The sequence below is a fragment of the Castanea sativa genome, chromosome 7 (assembly GCF_040712315.1).
Source record: "Castanea sativa cultivar Marrone di Chiusa Pesio chromosome 7, ASM4071231v1".
Lineage (NCBI taxonomy): Eukaryota > Viridiplantae > Streptophyta > Magnoliopsida > Fagales > Fagaceae > Castanea > Castanea sativa.
Window position 1 is genome coordinate 4,223,879 of NC_134019.1, and position 15,932 is coordinate 4,239,810.

A 15,932-nucleotide genomic window follows, 5' to 3' on the forward strand; every position below is an offset into this window, starting at 1 on the left:
TGCATATGAGATGTGCTGCACATATTTTGAATTTAATTGTTCAAGACGGGTTGTCTCTTATTGGTGATGGTATTGAAAGGATTCGTGATAGTGTGATTTATTAGACTAGATCACCAAAAAGGAGACAAAAATTTGAAGAAAATGCACGTCAATTGCGTGTTCAATGCACCAAAGAGTTAGTCTTAGATTGTAAAACTCGTTGGAATTCAACTTACTTAATGCTTTCTACTGCATTGATTTATAAATATGTTTTTCCTCGTTTGGCTAAACGTGAAACATCTTATTCTTCTTTGCCATATGATCATGATTGGGAGTTAGCTAAAGATATTTGTGGGAAGTTGGAGTTGTTTCATAGTGTGACTGAGTTTTTTTCAGGTCGTAAGTACCCCACAACTAATATGTATTTTACTTTGGTGTGTGAGTTGAAAATTGCATTGAATGAATGGAGTTTGTCTTCAAATGAGATGATAGCTACAATGGCAAAAAGCACGCTTGCTAAATTTAATTCTTATTGGGCTAATGTTAGTGTTGTTATGGCTGTTGCTGCTATCTTAGATCCAAGATATAAGATGAAATTATTGGAGTTTTATTATCCTAACATTTATGGTGATAATTCAAATTTGGAGATTGAAAAAATAAAGAATCTTTGTTATGATTTGCTTGATGAGTATGGAGATCTAGATGAGTCCCCTGCAAATAATGAAGGAAGTTCTCATATTCCTGCAAGTAGTGCTTCAAGCCCTGCGGCTCAAATGAAGTTTAGGTTGAGTGGGGCAATGTCATGTTTTGATTTGTTTGTGAACAATAGTTCAAAGAAACATGGGAGTGCTAGAATGGAATTTGATTATTTCATTGATGAGGGAGTGTTGAAGAGAAGTGAAGATTTTGATATTTTGGGATGGTGGAAAAGTAATGGTCTCAAGTATCCTACTTTACAAAGGATTGCAAGAGATATTTTAGCCATTCCTGTCACAACTGTTGCTTCAGAATCTGCCTTTAGCACTAGTGGGAGGCTTTTAAGTCCACACCGTAGTAGGCTACATCCCAAGACTATAGAGGCAATGATGTGTGCTCAGAATTGGTTATGGAGTGAAATCAACGGTTAGTGATTGTCTAATTTTTATTTATGAAATCAAAATTGTATTTTTATATTTGCTTGTTACAAATTGATGAAGTTTATTCCATTTTTTAATTCATTGTTGTTGTAGGTTCTTCAACTATGTCTGGTGATTGTGATTTTCAAACAATTCTTGATGATGGGGAGCCTAATGAAGAGGATGGGAGTTGTGTCACAGTTGTGGATGATTAAACATTTTGTAATAATTTAGTAGCCGTTTTAATTTCTTAGACTTGTTAGATTAATTTGTTGGTTTGTAATTATTCTAAACCATTTGCAATTTCTTAGTCTTTTTAATTTGTTGATTTGTGGAGGATAAAACATTTTGTAATTTCTTAGACTTGTGAGATTTATTTTGTAGTTTTTTAAGTAATTTATTGCCATATAAGATGATTTTGGGTGCCATATAATGATATAAATGGAAGTAAATGATTTGGCTACCATATAACAGGGCAAATTTTGGCATTTGGGTCATGTTAAATGACTTGAATGGGCTTGAATTTAGGGAAAAAAATTTAAAGGGCTTCAAATTTTTTTTTTTTGGTTGGGCTAAATTTGGGCCCAATAAGTTAAACGGGGCCCGCGGGGCCCAGCGGGGCGGGTCTGGGCCCCGAGAAAAAAACCCGATTATTATTCAGGCTGGGTGCGGGTTTCGGGTCTTGGCCCGCGGGTCGGGTCCGGGTATGCAAAAACCCGGCCCGAACCCGACCCGTTGCCATTCCTATTAAAGATTGCCCTTTTGCCTTGAATCTTTGGAGATAGGTTGGAATTCCCCGTCCATTAATTTGTACATTTCAGTTGGAATGGCTAAAAAGAAACTGCTTAAGCAGCAATCAGTTTTAAAGTAATGGGATTCCTTGGAGCACTTTATTTTTGTTTACTGTTTGGGAGATTTGGAAGCATAGAAATGGAGTTGTTATTTATAACAAACCCCTTAATTTTAATCTCCAACACTCGTGCATCAGACTTGCAAGTTGCAACAGAACATTTCTTCTATGTGAGTAAACAGCAGAAAGGAAAACACTTCGTTGCCTCTCGAGTGCATTGGAAGAAACCGCAAACAGGCTGGTTTAAGTTGAATTCTGATGGGACATCGATGGGAAATCCGGGGAAGGCAGGGGGTGGAGGCTTGATCCGTGACTCTCAAGGAAAATGGGTAAGAGGTTACATGAGGAAGATAGGCATGGCAACTAGCGTAGAGGCAGAATTTTGGACTTTGAGAGATGGTTTAATATTGGCATCTCAACTGGGGATAGACAACATTGAAGTGGAACTTGACGCAAAAATTGTCTTAGACCTAGTTTGCGCTAGCAGTACCCCTAACAGATATTATACCCCTCTTCTAAATGACTGCAAGACATTGCTCACTCAGTTCCAGGGCATGAGGATCGGGCACGTTTACAGGGAAGGGAACAGATGCGCAGACATGCTTGCTAAGGAAGGCTGCTGTTTGAATGAAGTCTTTGTAGTTATTGAAAAGCCTTTGTCAAATGAACTTTGTATTTTGCTAGATGCTGACTGTGCTGGATTGTATTTCCTAGGGCTTATAGCCAACTCTGTTTGTTAGTTTATGAACTTATCCGTTTAACCAAAAAAAAGAAGAAGTTAAAACTCTCAAATAAAAATAAAAATAAAAATAATCTATCTATCAAATGTCTCATCTCTTCTATCTTTTAGATGGAATAATTAGAGCAACCACATCAGTCTATTTATAATCTTCTAAAATAGAAAAGTATAAATTTTACACATTTTGAGCAAAAAAACACTCACATCAATGGGTGTTAAAATGTGTAAATATTTCTATGAGCTACAATAACCACGTATATTTACACGGTTATGTAGCTCGTCTATCTATTAATTTATTATTTGTTTCTCTCTCCTCACCTCACTCTCTCATTTTCAGCTTCTACTCTGACCTCTCTCTCCGGTCCCTCAGTCTCTTAGTCTAGCCTCCTCCATTCCCTAAGAGCGAAGCCTTCCTCAAGCTCCATCTCCATTGGAGGCGTCGATCTTTGTTAAGCTTCATAGTGCTTCGTCGTTCACCTAGCTTCGCCACCAGCTTCACCGTCGATCCATCACAGTGCTTCGCCATTCACCCAGCTTCGCCGCCAACTTCACCGTCAATCTCCGTGTTTGATCAATGGGTTCGATCTCTCTGTCAAGCTTCACAGTGCTTCGTCGTTCGCTCAGTTTTGCCGCCAGCTTCGCCGTAGATCTCACTGTTTGATGGTGGCTGTGTGGGATGTCTTGGTTCTATGAGAGAGATGACAATGAGGAAAAAATGAATATTTTATTGAATAAATGTGTAGAATAGATAAACTGATGTGAGTATTTTGTAAAAATGGGTGTGTAAACTAGAAAAAAGTAGGTTTTAGATGTGTAAATTTACAAAAATTTTGCATGAACTGATGCCAATGCTTTTAACATTGACAATCTCTTGTGACAAAAATTACTAAGTACTCCCTATTAATTAAAAGTTAATAGTAAAATTAAAATATAATTTAAAATAGTTTTCTCTAGCTATTGTATAGGTATCAACCAAATAGGATGCGTTTTTTTTAAAGACCATAATGATGGTTGTTTTGTTATTTATCTGAAAATACAAAATAGAATTTGATATGATATGAATAAATAAATTGTAGTAGAATTTGGATTGTAATCAAATTAAAATTTTATTAACATAGAAATTATAGAAGAAGAAAATAAGAATAAAAAATTATATATATATATATATATATATTTTTTAAATCTATAATTTAGTTAAGCCACTTGACGTAATCGCAACTTTTAAGCTTAACTTTTCTTATATAGTGTACGGTGTACAGGCAAAAGCTACCTTCATTTGGTCCCCCAATTGGGGAAGGCCCATAAGCCATGCCACCCATGGGTTTGTTCCCCACCCCCACCCCCAATTCAGCCCATGGACGGTCCAAAAGCCTTGACCCGTTGATTAGTCTCTTGGTACCTAAATGCACCTTGGATACTCCATGGTCGGCTAGGGCACCGACGGTGTTTAGACAATCCTCGCTGGCCTACAAATGCCTTGGGAGATTGGGCTATCGACCAAGTTTTGGTGGTTAGCACTAGTTCCAATGTGATAACTCACATTCCCAATAATATTTATTGGTTGTCAAGAATAATCAACTTAGGCCTTACCCGCACAAGTGGAGTCAGATAGCAATGATGATTCCACCGCTAGCCTCAAATATAAATATCAAAAGGAAACATGAGAGAGGGGTTGAGCAGTTTTGTGTGAGATTCAAAGTTAACCGAGCACGTCCCATGAGTATTCTTGCGTGTATTTGGTTCCTGAGCCCACCTAGGGACTACCTTAAGTAGGATACTCATTATCCGCTTTATAAATAAATTGTGAGCCCAAACATTAGGTTTAGTTAGGTGTGGAAAATTGGATACGCACATATAGTATGTGATGTGATATGATATGATAATATAATATGGGGTGATCTGGGGCAAGGGCTTGATGATTTTAAAACACCACTCTGAGCAGCCTAGCCCAAATTGAAAGGATAAAGGGCCTAAATTGTACTTTCATCTAATATTTATTTTGTTAGTGTGAATTTTTATTTTTTTCAAAGCCGAAAAAATAAATTATATATAATAAAAATAATCACATAATAATTGTGATGTTAGTGATTAACCCTAATAAATGTGATGTTGCTCCATTTACAACAGTTCATGTTAATATTAATAATTGTGAAAAGTATTGTGTACCTAATATTACACTATTTATTATCGCAAGGCTTCATTTGGTTTAGCTTTGACATGTAAACCTTTCTTCTTCTCTTTTTACCTAATTATAATAGAGATCCTGAGCATACACCATACCTCATATAGCCATTGGCAACATATAAGCTGAAAAACAAGGCATTAAGCTAGTAAAATTGTGTGATGACTTGGTAATACATATAGCAGTTTGAACAAAGAGTGCATCAACTTGAACAACTTCAAAACTATACAACATGGATCGAAGCTCCTAGAATACGCATGTAGCAATATTTCAAAGTTAAAATCATAACAATTTGTTTATAGACATGACACAATAAAGCTCGTTGTTGTTGGAGGAAGAGACGGAGATGAGGAATTTGAAGATTGATTCGTACCAATTGTTGTAAATACTGTGCGAGGGGCAAACAAGTTTGAAGAGGGAGAGAGAAAAAGAGGGTCACAAGCCGACGACTAGAGAAAATAAGATGGATCCACTTTTTATAGTTATTTTGAAATTTTATTAGAGAAAAATGAGAAAACACTCTTTAATCAAATTAATCATTGTACTTCTGATTTAAAATTATATCCCTTATCAAGAGTTTTGTAGTTAAGTGGAATAGTCTACTATTTTTTATTAGAAGAACCGGATTCGAATTCCCCTCCTTATTATTTTACTATAAAAATAATAATAAATCTTTGAATTTTAATAAATACCCATCTCATACCTTCACCCCTTGTGTTACCATTCCGTTAATGGACAATAAATGCAAGCATTTAATAGAAAAATTAATTAAAAAAGTATTTAAATAAATTTAATTAAAAAAAGAGAAATAATATGTCCACAACATTTTCACAACATTTTTACAACAAATCCTAAGTGACAGGATGTTACTCGTTGTTATTGTTGGGGCAAAAAAGTAATCTTAGTGTTAGGTTCAAATTTGAACCAATAACAACTAACCACCTATGATTTGTTGTAAAAATGTTGTAAAAATATTGTGGACGTAACACCTCTCATTGTGGCACCATAGCCCAACAACCAGCGCTGAAAACTGCACCCAACTAGCATTGCATCTTAACCATTATCTTTATTGATAAATTACACACCCAATGAATCTCGAACATATAACCTCACATTCTGCATACCACTAATTAGGAAGAAGTATCAATTAAGCCAAAAATGATTTGCTAAAAAATTTGAGCAAATCATTACCAAATTTAATGGACTCCATAGCTGTTGAAAGATAGAATTATTGCAATATGGAATCTATAATGCAAATACTGTTTATAATTGTAAACTATTGATTACAAGAATATATAGGCTATTCTCATCGTCATTCATCCTAACATTTTTTTTTATTTTTTGAAGTAAAATATATAAAGGACCTTTTCTCTTTATTAGGCTACGAATACTATGAATGGTTCAGCATAACCAAATTTGCCTTAGAAACTTAGCCACATATGATAGCCTTTATAGCTCAAGGCTATTGCTGATAAATTGATGGACAATTTCTACAAGACATAGATGGAAGCATGGAACATCTACACATTACGCTGGCCATGGAATATCTTTCATCTATGGTTTTGTTCATTCTTGCTTTAAAATCCAATGACAACATGACAATCATTACTAGATCAATCCTCACCTCTTTCCAATTTCCGTTTAGAAGAAAGGAACCTGGTGAGATGACAAGATTCCAATAAATTCAGATTGCCTACTAAAGCTCTCAACAAACAAATGAGAAAGTAAGGATATCAACCCCACCTAACAAAAAATTAATGAAAAAAACGAGGAACAAAAACCATGAAAAAGAGACTAACTCGAAGAGCAGCGCATATAACTATAGGAAAAGTTAACGAATACCTTGAGAGCATTGGTTTAAATATGCATTCATGCATAACAAAGATGTCCAGATCTGATCAGAACACAAGAAATACTAAAGTGAATTTTTTTCCCTTTCTTTTTTGATTAGTAATTATTAAGTGGATAGTTGAAACAACTGGATTAGGAGCCCTCTGGACTTTCGGAGAAAAACAAAAATACCATTTTCCTTCAACTAGAAAGTTGATAATGTTTGCTTCCCAAGGGAGATAGGATAAATGAAAAACTTTTTCAAGACCCAATGTTCGTAGCAAGTTATGAACTTCATAAACCATTAAGCTTACCTTTTAACTCCAGGATCTTCATCTATGCCAAAGGCATGGCAATTTATAGTTCATGCCTGCCAAGTACATTTAAAAATAAATAAATAAATTCATTTCATTTTGGACACATACAGTTTAATAATTTAACTACCCTCGCATAATCACCATGTGGTTTTCGGAGTCATGACAAGATTCATATATTGCTCCCATCAATTTAAGCATAAACTACCACTCATTTCACCTCAATATCTTTAATCTTTGATGACACTTGAAGAAACTTAAGACATTACTCCAAAGAACTTGTATATTATAATTAATAAGAGATTCAGGTAGCTTTAACCAAATCACATTGGATGGTAACACGCTCATCCAGGAATCTATCCTAGCAAACTAAGCCAGAACTTTTTGATTAGCGACAGAGTCTGAAAGTCTATGACACAAGACTCTGAAACCCAATATCTCCATAGGGTGACTATGGAGACTAACGAGCATTTTCCTGAGAATAGCTTTACTTTCAGAACCTGGAATTCCAGTCACACCTGTGTTCTCACACCAGCCTGAACAAGCATGATTTATTAGGTGTTCCAAATAAACAAAGAGATCATTTATTTTTTCTGGGATACTAACAAGATCTTAGGTATTAGTATCACATTGTTGCTTGAAAAAAAAAATCAAAGATTTACCTACCAATGGGGATGTATTTCATCAGGCCAATTACAGGGAAGCACTATAACCTAAAGGAATGTAACCCGAACTTTCATAATTCATGTAAGCCTAGTACATTCTCCTATTGTGCTTAATTTTATAAGGTAAGCAAGTTTTGCTCTCAACCATTACCTAAATGGGGTAAAAAACAGCAGTAGCAACAACAACAACGACAACAACAAAAACAAACCAAAAGGAAAGAAAAGAAGCCAATTCGTGAACCCAAAAGAATACATCTGTGGTGATTGGAGCATATACACTTGAATCACAATTAACATAATGAGTATTAAATTGTCAGAAAAGCTAACAAATAAAACATTGCATGGAGTAAAAGGACTCATTTCATTAAAATCATTAAACTCTCACATGACAAAGAACTTCAAAGCTGAGTTCTAGATTCTGAAATATAGCACAAGAAACATTTTAAAATACTATATAAAATTTTGATAAGTAAAATACCACATAAAAATATTCACAGATCACATTGTTATATAATTATCTATTGTGCTATAATGTTCTGATGCCTCAAATAGATAATTTTCAAGCTTAATTGAGAATAAATCACCAAAAGATGCATTGGTGCACAGAAATCTGAAAATGAATAAAAAATTATTGGATTGGAAGCATGAAACTCCAAATGAAGTACAAGAAGACAAAAAGATCCTACTATATTTTCTTCTAATGTCTGCAAGCTAGATGGTGAAGCACTTGGTAGGAAAAACAAATAAGGTATCCAAACAAGCACATTACAAGCAACAAGAACCACATGATATTGGAAACAAGCTATAACATGAGAAAAAAAGGAAAGATGTAACCAAAGGTAACCCAAAATAAACCAGGAAGATTATGAGATAAGGAGTTAATCAACCAACAGAAAAAGGACTAACCACTACAAATAGTACATAAATGAAGGAAGACAACTCACAACTGATGTAGGGAAACGTAAGCCTAAAAGAATTTTTCAATTTTTTTAAAAAAGAAAGCAATAGTCCCTTATCTTTTATTTCTCTATGTTATATTTTATTTATTATTATGTATTTAGTATTTCAAAATGTCATATCACTAGCAAGTGACTTTTAATGAAGTTGGATGGTTAGAATCTAATTGTTATAAAAGGATTAGGATTCTATGGTCAGTCACTAAAGTCTATTATAAAAAAGACTATGTTATCTTTAATTCTGTTATCTTTTTCTTTGCTTTAATATTGATTGATACTAAAATTTCTTCTTAAACCCTTCTTCTACTTCAGACCTAAGTTCCCCTCACCAAATAAACAATCATGAGACTTAACAGTCCACACTGGTAGTGGCACTGATTTGGAATCCAATTCACTAGTTATAGGTTCATTAAAAGAACTTAAAAATGAAAACTAATCTTTATATATATATAATGAAATTTATTGAACAAAAAACAGAATCGCCCAAGTCTACAGGGTGTATACAACTTGGGACCGGAAACAATCAAACACTCAAATAACAAACATCTATATATATATATATATATATAATGAAATTTATTGAACAAAAAACAGAATCGCCCATGTCTACAGGGTGTATACAACTTGGGACCGGAAACAATCAAACACTCAAATAACAAACATCTATCCAATCACAAACCAAAAATAATGAGTGACTTCCAACAGCTAACATCCAATCCAATGAAGTTCTAAAGAAAAACAATTTCAGTTCCGCTAAAGTCCTTTCTAAATCCTTAAAGCTCCGGTAATTCCTCTTCCCTTAAATACACTACATCAAAGAATGAGGTACAACCATAAACTGAAAATTCCCAAAAGCTACAATAAATGCAAGAATATTTTCTCGAGGTAACATAACCATCTTAAACTTTCCATAATTTGTATCCTCAGCCCACCACCCATCATGCAAACAAACTACTAAAAACTCAATGCACTTCAAACTAAAGATTATAGACCAAAAATTGCAATAAAAGAGTAGTAAATTCTGTGTGTGAGCATGTATTCTTGCAACTGTACAACCAAAAGGTATTCTTTCTCTAGAGAACAAAATGACAAAGTCTTATACATGAAAAAGAGGATGTTAATGTAGACAGATAAACACAATTCCATTTCTATAGAATGTCAACAAAGAGACGGATAAAACACAATTTCTAGTAGAACCTGCATTCTACTTCTAAATTTACTATCTTCTAAGTTTTAGAGACCAGGTAACTAGAAGTGCTTATGCTGAGATGAGACACCTAAAGAATCAGCCATTCCAATGTAAAGGCTCCATTTGAGGCAGTGGCATTATTTCATTTGAAATCTAAACAATGCAATAGTTGCATCAATGATGCAACCAATATGTGTCTCTATATATGTGAGGAAAAGTTCTGAAACACTTAACTCCAAATTTTAACTAATAGAAAAGAATTGGACTAGTCCGTTTTACAAGTTGCAGAAAGGAGTTGGCAAGCAAGGAAGGACAAGGAATGGAGTCCCTCTTCCCTCTCAATTTTTTTCACATGTGAGACTTGATTGATCTTGCAGCACGGCACCACCCTTACAATTGAAATCTCAATCATTGAGGGTAGAAGGTCTTGCACGGCATGCTTCCGTTTCCTGGTTTTGAGTTCCAGATAATAAACAATTTTGATTTTTGATTGAATTATTGCTGACCTTGTGATAAAAAGATGCAAAGCAGCAAAAAGCTTTTGAAAAAAAATAGCAAATAAGAAAATAATTCAAAAATATGGTCCACTTTTGATGTAGGATCTAATCAGCACCTTCAAAGGCTATTTTAGTTGCTAATAAGTCTTAGTTTTATGTCCCTTTACAATAAAAAAATTGCTGCTCAGATTGAATTAAATTTTCTTAAGCTTTTATTATTTCAGAGGGTAATCTGGTACTGGTAGTTTCCATACTTGCTTGAACGGACTATAACAGAGGCCCATGAGTCTAATTTTATATTTTGAGTCTTTGTTCTATTTTGTTCAGACAGTTTCTAAAATGGTTTAGAAGTTCTTTAATTACTTTTTCTTGTGTTAGGAATCATAGCCTATTTTTTTTTTATAAGTAATCAGAAAGCTTTTATAAATGAAAGAAAGAAAGACATACAAGAAGTTCATGATGATGAACAATAATAAGAGAAAAGCTACTAGGAAACTAAGCAAAGAGAGGACAAAAACACAGAGAGATCCAATCTTTCATATTGTTAACTCAGAGAGAGATTGAATTTAATAAAGTTCTAGCATATTGTTAACCTTTAAGGATGCGATTGCCTAGAGTTTATCACCCTTTGCTTCTCATTCAATTCATGGTTACATCATGCAACCATCAAATTTCCCAAGAATCAGTTGAGATCCAATCTTTCATCACCTAACCATTCCCAAACCCTTAAATATCCAACCTTATACAAGAAACCTTCAAGAACTTATCAAGAATCCTAACTTAGACAACATCAAATTGGTATCAGGGCCCACTAAAGCTGCTGTCCTACATCAAATACTCTCTTGCACTCAATAGCCATCAGACTGTCCCAGCACCTACAATTTAATTCAACAGGTTTCAGGTTCACTTGAGCTATCACACAAGACTTGCCATATTGTGGGTCTCAAAGCTTTTCTCTTTGCAGATTTGAAGCAGAAAAATAGCAACATTTTAAAGGTGACAGGAGTGTACAGATGAGAAGTCACTAGATAGGAGCCAAAACCAGTAGCTGCTTTAATGACATAGTCAACTGAAACATGACTTTTCCCCCTTCCAGAAAATGGTTGCAGTGCAACAGAGAGCCAAAGAAAAGGTCTTAAAACTACTTCCAGTCTCAAAATAGTCAAAAACTAGGTGCCAAGAGCGTTGTAGCTAAATTGGCACTTCTTGGTGTTTCCAATGGAGACGTCTAGGTTCAAATCCCCCCTCCCCTAACTATGAAATCATCACAAAAAATAGGGTCATAAACTGGGTAAATTATCTGGTTTCCACAATTATAGGCTTAGGCCTGATTTGTGTTTGCAGAACCTTTATAGCCCTTCAGCTAGGCCTAGCATGCTGCAATCAACAATCAAAGGGGAGTTTCAAACTAGAGATTGGATTGGATAAATTCAAAGCGAAAAGAATGAACCTAGAAAATGGTTTTATGAAAGAAACAACCTTTAAAGGTAAAGAGAAAATCAGATGTTGCATTTTGAGCTTATAAAAGAAAGCAGCAAAACCTTTGTTTTGGAATTTCTAGGAATGGTAGTTTCACATTCCTAATGTCCTCAATGATAATATCTAATAAACTATATGAGGCACAAATTATATACATTTTTCTTGCTCCTCTTTCTCAAGAAATTGCCAAACAGATATCTAAGATCATCCCCTTTTTAAAAGAAATTATACAGTTGCTTAGTCTCAAAAAGTCATCATACTCTTTTTTAGATTACTGAATCCTATCATGCTGACTTCTTCAGTAGGTCTAAGCTCCTTTTGTAGTAGTCTGTTTGAGGTACAGGTTTGGATCCTGCACAACCACTTTGGGCTCCTTCGCAAGCTCCATAACCAAAGCTACACTGACTAGAATTAGCTGATGAATTATCAATTTAAGAGTCTTGAAGGTGTATTTTCTCTACTGCTATATATTCCTGGATGAAATTGGTGATATGAAGTAAATAACTAAAAAGGAAGTATTGTATATGGCAGAATTTATTAGCAAATGCACAAAGAGACCTTCCATGGTCCTCACAAATTTCTTCCTCTTAAGATTATTGATCTATTAAATGTTAAAGAAAGTGCTAATCTGTTAGATTAGTAACTCATTTGATTCAGTCCAATGCATTCTCAACTATTTGTTAGCCTTTTTGATAATTTAATTCTGGTTCTCCTTAAAGAAGGAGACTAGTCATTGCCACTAAGCTACAAGGCTCTTGACCTCAAGTATTTATTACCTTGTTTCCATTTTATTGATTTTTTTTTACTTTCAAGCTACACAGTTCTAGTATAGTTTAAAACATGGGAAAAACCTATAGATATGCACAAGAATACAATATGTACATCATGCACCCTATCTTTTTAAAGGAAAGAGCCATAATGTGAAATGATCTGACAAACTTCCATACATGGACACAACAAAGATAAATCCAGGCCCATGGAACTTGCATGTATCATTGAGCAAAAATATCAAACTCTATACTATTTGGAGACTGCCTGTAACTTACCTAATGATATTTCCACTTTCTGAAAAGTTCCTCATACACTAATGTCTTTCTGGCTTTGTTAAGGCCCTCTTTCAGCTTTGACAATGTGGAAGAGCTCACCTTGATTCTTCTAGCAATCATATCCTCAGCATACTTAACGGCTTCTGGGAGCCTATTCATATCGCGAAGCTCCACAACCAAGCGATTCCCAGTCTCTTCCAAGTCAGAATCATAGTTCTCAATCATACATTTCCAAATTTTTATAGCCATAACATATTCCATAGAATTCAAATAACTCCTAACAGCTAAAGCACAATTAGCACAGTCCGGAACAAACTCATTCTTAACCATCTCATTAAACACAACCGTTGCATCCCTCAACCGCCTGCTCTTCAACATGAATTGAAACAGCACATTATAAATCTTCGAATTCGGGAAAATCCCATTTAAAACCATCTCATCCAACAACTTCTTCGCGGTTTCCGTATCACCACAAGTACAAAACAAAGTAATAACGCAAGAATACATTTCCAAATCAGGGCTTACATGAAAAGCCATACCGCGATCACGATCACGAAGCATTACATCCCAAAGCATAGCAGCCCCACGAGCATCACGTTTCTTAGAACACGCTTCAAGTGCTACCTTAAAGAACTTCAACCCGGGATAACACCCCTTTTCCCGGAGAGTATAAAACAACTTAAGCCCTTCATCAAACTCATTAGGCCCGGCCTTCATCAATGTAGTCAAGAACGAATCATAAGCCGGGACATTATTCCGGTCCCAACCAATATCAAACAACATATCACCAAATGTCTCTCTGGCACAAACCACATTGGACTCATTCTCCCACCCCTCCAACAATATGGCATAAGTATCCATATCGGGTCTAACCCTTTCCCTCGCAGCGTGCAGGAACTCAACTGCATTGATGGTTTTACCATCTCTACATATCGCGCTGAGCAAGGAATTCAGCGCCACCACATCACGCGGAATGCCGTACTGTTCCATGACCTCGAAAGTCAGGACAGCATCCTGAACACGCTCGGCAATCACATAGCTACTGAAAATGGAAGCGAAGGTGGCAAGGGACAGCAACCTCTCTCGCTTCATAGACTTGACGGCGTCCCACATAGCGTCGAAAAGGGAGTTCTTGCCCAGCAAGTCGACGACCAGATTCCAGGCGTAGGGGCTGTGATCGTCGTTGAGCTGGTGGCCGCACCAGCGGAAGAACTTGACGGAAGGGCCAGGGAAGGAGTAGGAGAGCTTGAGGACTTGCTCGACGTCGGCCTGGGTGACCCGGATGCCGGTGTCGGTGAGAGAAGCGTCGATGGCGTTGGACTGCGTGGTGGCGATGATTTCGCAGAGGAGTTTGACTTTTGGAGGGAGGTTTGGGGTGTCGAGATAAGAGGAGAAAGTTGGACGCTTTTTGGGTTGTTGTTGTTGTAGTTGTAGTTGTTGTTGTTGTTGGGATGGTGAGGAGTTTTTTGGGTTTGAGATGTTTGAAGAGGGATGGTGTTTTTTGGGTGACTTTGAAGGTCTGTTGTCGTTGTTGTTGTTGTTGTTGTAATAGGGTCTTTTGTTGTTCTTGTTCTTGCCCATGGTGTGTTTTTCTGGGTTGAAAAATTGGGTTTTTTTGGGAGAAGGATTTGAGAAGAAGAGGAAGAGGAAACCTAGGTGTGTGGCAGTGGGGGGAGGAGACCAGAAGTTGAACTGGAAAATGCCAAAATGGAAAGTGAAACTCGTTAAGGGTACGTTTGGATGGGAGGATTGGAAATTTTTTTATTGTTTGATTGAAGAGAAAAATGAGGAAATAAAAAATGTAATTTGTATAAAAATTGAGAGGGAACATTGTATTTTTATTAAAAAAATTTGTATGAATAGACACTTCATTTAAAAAATAAATTTCAAGAGTCCAAAAAATTTAGAAAATAAGAAAACGTAATAAATTTTTTTTATAAAAAATGAACAAAATGACAATGACAAATAAATGGGGAAAGAAGCAAACTTGCTAGGGGCATAATAATTACCATTGCTGGGGGCAATTTTGTCCAAAAAAAATTCAAAAACTTTTGCTCGTTATTTTCCTTGTGTTTTTTTCCTCAATTTGTAGAAATTAAGCAAAACAGTTTAGTCTAACCAATTTTCTCTCCCTTCCCTTTCCAACGGACTACCCTTTCTATCAAATTTGTCTCATGTTTCCACTTCCTTTTTTCCATCCTCCCCAAAATAATTCTAGCTAAACAAAACATAACAGTCAAACCAATTTGAGTTTGCATTTGTAGGGTCTAACTCATTCTTGAGAAGGTTTTTTTTTTTTATAAGATAATACAAAAGCTAAAAATGTATAAGATAATACAAAAGCTAAAATGTAAAACTCAGCACCTAAAGTTTCAGTATAATTCATTTGAGTTTTATAACTTGGTTTTGTTCATTTCAGTCTTCTAAGTTTTAAGTTTATTCAACTAAAACCTCTTCGTTAACTTCCGTTAAAAATTTTAAAAATAAATTTCTAAAAATAATTTTTAATCATTAATTGGATTTTTTTTTAATTTTAAAAATTTGAAGAAAAAAAAATTAAAATTTTGAACAATTAACTGCAACATTTAATAAGAATTGATGGAGAGATACTAATTGAATAAACTTAAAACTTAGAGTATTGAAATGAGTGAAAAGAAAGTTAAAGGATTGAAATGAATTCTAGCGTGAAACATAGATGGTGACCTTCACATTTTAGCCTAATACTAATATAGGATAAAACTTAGACTACTACATTATTTTACCTAAATATTTTCAAGTGTTCAGTTGCACCTCTTGAAAATTAAATATTTTTAGATATTTGGTTGTGTTTATGAAAATACTTTGAAAAACATCTATTTATTTTATCACTTCCAGTTCCGGCTCAATAACTTTGGGGGCCTTAGGCGAAAATTTTAAATGGGATCTTTTTTATTCTATTAAAATTTTTTATTTAAAATCTATTTTTTTTGCTTTTTAAGATGCAAAATTACTAATTGATTATTACAAATTTTCTAAAGCCGTGACTACTTTATACTTTAAAGTCTAAACCTGCACAAATAAAAATTAATTTATTATATGGTTCAATAAATTA

The 15,932-nt window shown here is 34.9% G+C and overlaps 2 protein-coding genes across 9 annotated transcripts; one reads left to right on the top strand and one right to left on the bottom strand.

The window, feature by feature from the left end:
* The first annotated feature begins 218 nt into the window (after nt 1-218).
* LOC142643870 (zinc finger BED domain-containing protein RICESLEEPER 1-like) lies at nt 219-1,408 on the top strand. The gene is made up of 2 exons (XM_075818598.1): nt 219-1,101; nt 1,209-1,408. Exons 1-2 carry the CDS (start codon nt 219-221, stop codon nt 1,307-1,309), a joined length of 984 nt encoding a protein of 327 aa, XP_075674713.1. The 3' UTR covers nt 1,310-1,408.
* Nucleotides 1,409-6,175: 4,767 nt separating this feature from the next.
* LOC142641994 (small ribosomal subunit protein mL103 (rPPR7)-like) lies at nt 6,176-14,555 on the bottom strand. 8 transcript variants are annotated; one of them, XR_012845569.1, is made up of 4 exons: nt 12,842-14,555; nt 7,010-7,065; nt 6,708-6,759; nt 6,176-6,521 (listed from the first exon to the last, which is right to left on the bottom strand). XR_012845569.1 is itself a non-coding variant. In XM_075816330.1 (2 exons), the coding sequence occupies exon 1, from the start codon at nt 14,420-14,422 to the stop codon at nt 12,842-12,844; it is 1,581 nt and encodes a 526-aa protein (XP_075672445.1). In that variant the 5' UTR covers nt 14,423-14,555; the 3' UTR covers nt 6,178-6,521. The 8 variants fall into 8 exon arrangements, 6 of the variants coding, with proteins under 6 accessions (XP_075672445.1, XP_075672448.1, XP_075672446.1 ...); XR_012845568.1 differs by lacking the exon at nt 6,708-6,759 and having other exon boundaries at nt 6,177-6,521; XM_075816330.1 differs by lacking the exons at nt 6,708-6,759; nt 7,010-7,065 and having other exon boundaries at nt 6,178-6,521.
* Between the last annotated feature and the right edge of the window lie 1,377 nt (nt 14,556-15,932).

Excerpts from the sequence above, each read along its gene's own strand:
- LOC142641994 (XM_075816330.1), bottom strand. The coding sequence starts at position 14,422 with ATGGGCAAGAACAAGAACAACAAAAGACCCTATTACAACAACAACAAC.
- LOC142643870 (XM_075818598.1), top strand. The coding sequence starts at position 219 with ATGCTTTCTACTGCATTGATTTATAAATATGTTTTTCCTCGTTTGGCT. Across the intron at positions 1,102-1,208 it reads GTTATGGAGTGAAATCAACG|GTTCTTCAACTATGTCTGGT; the intron begins GTTAGTGATTGT and ends TTGTTGTTGTAG.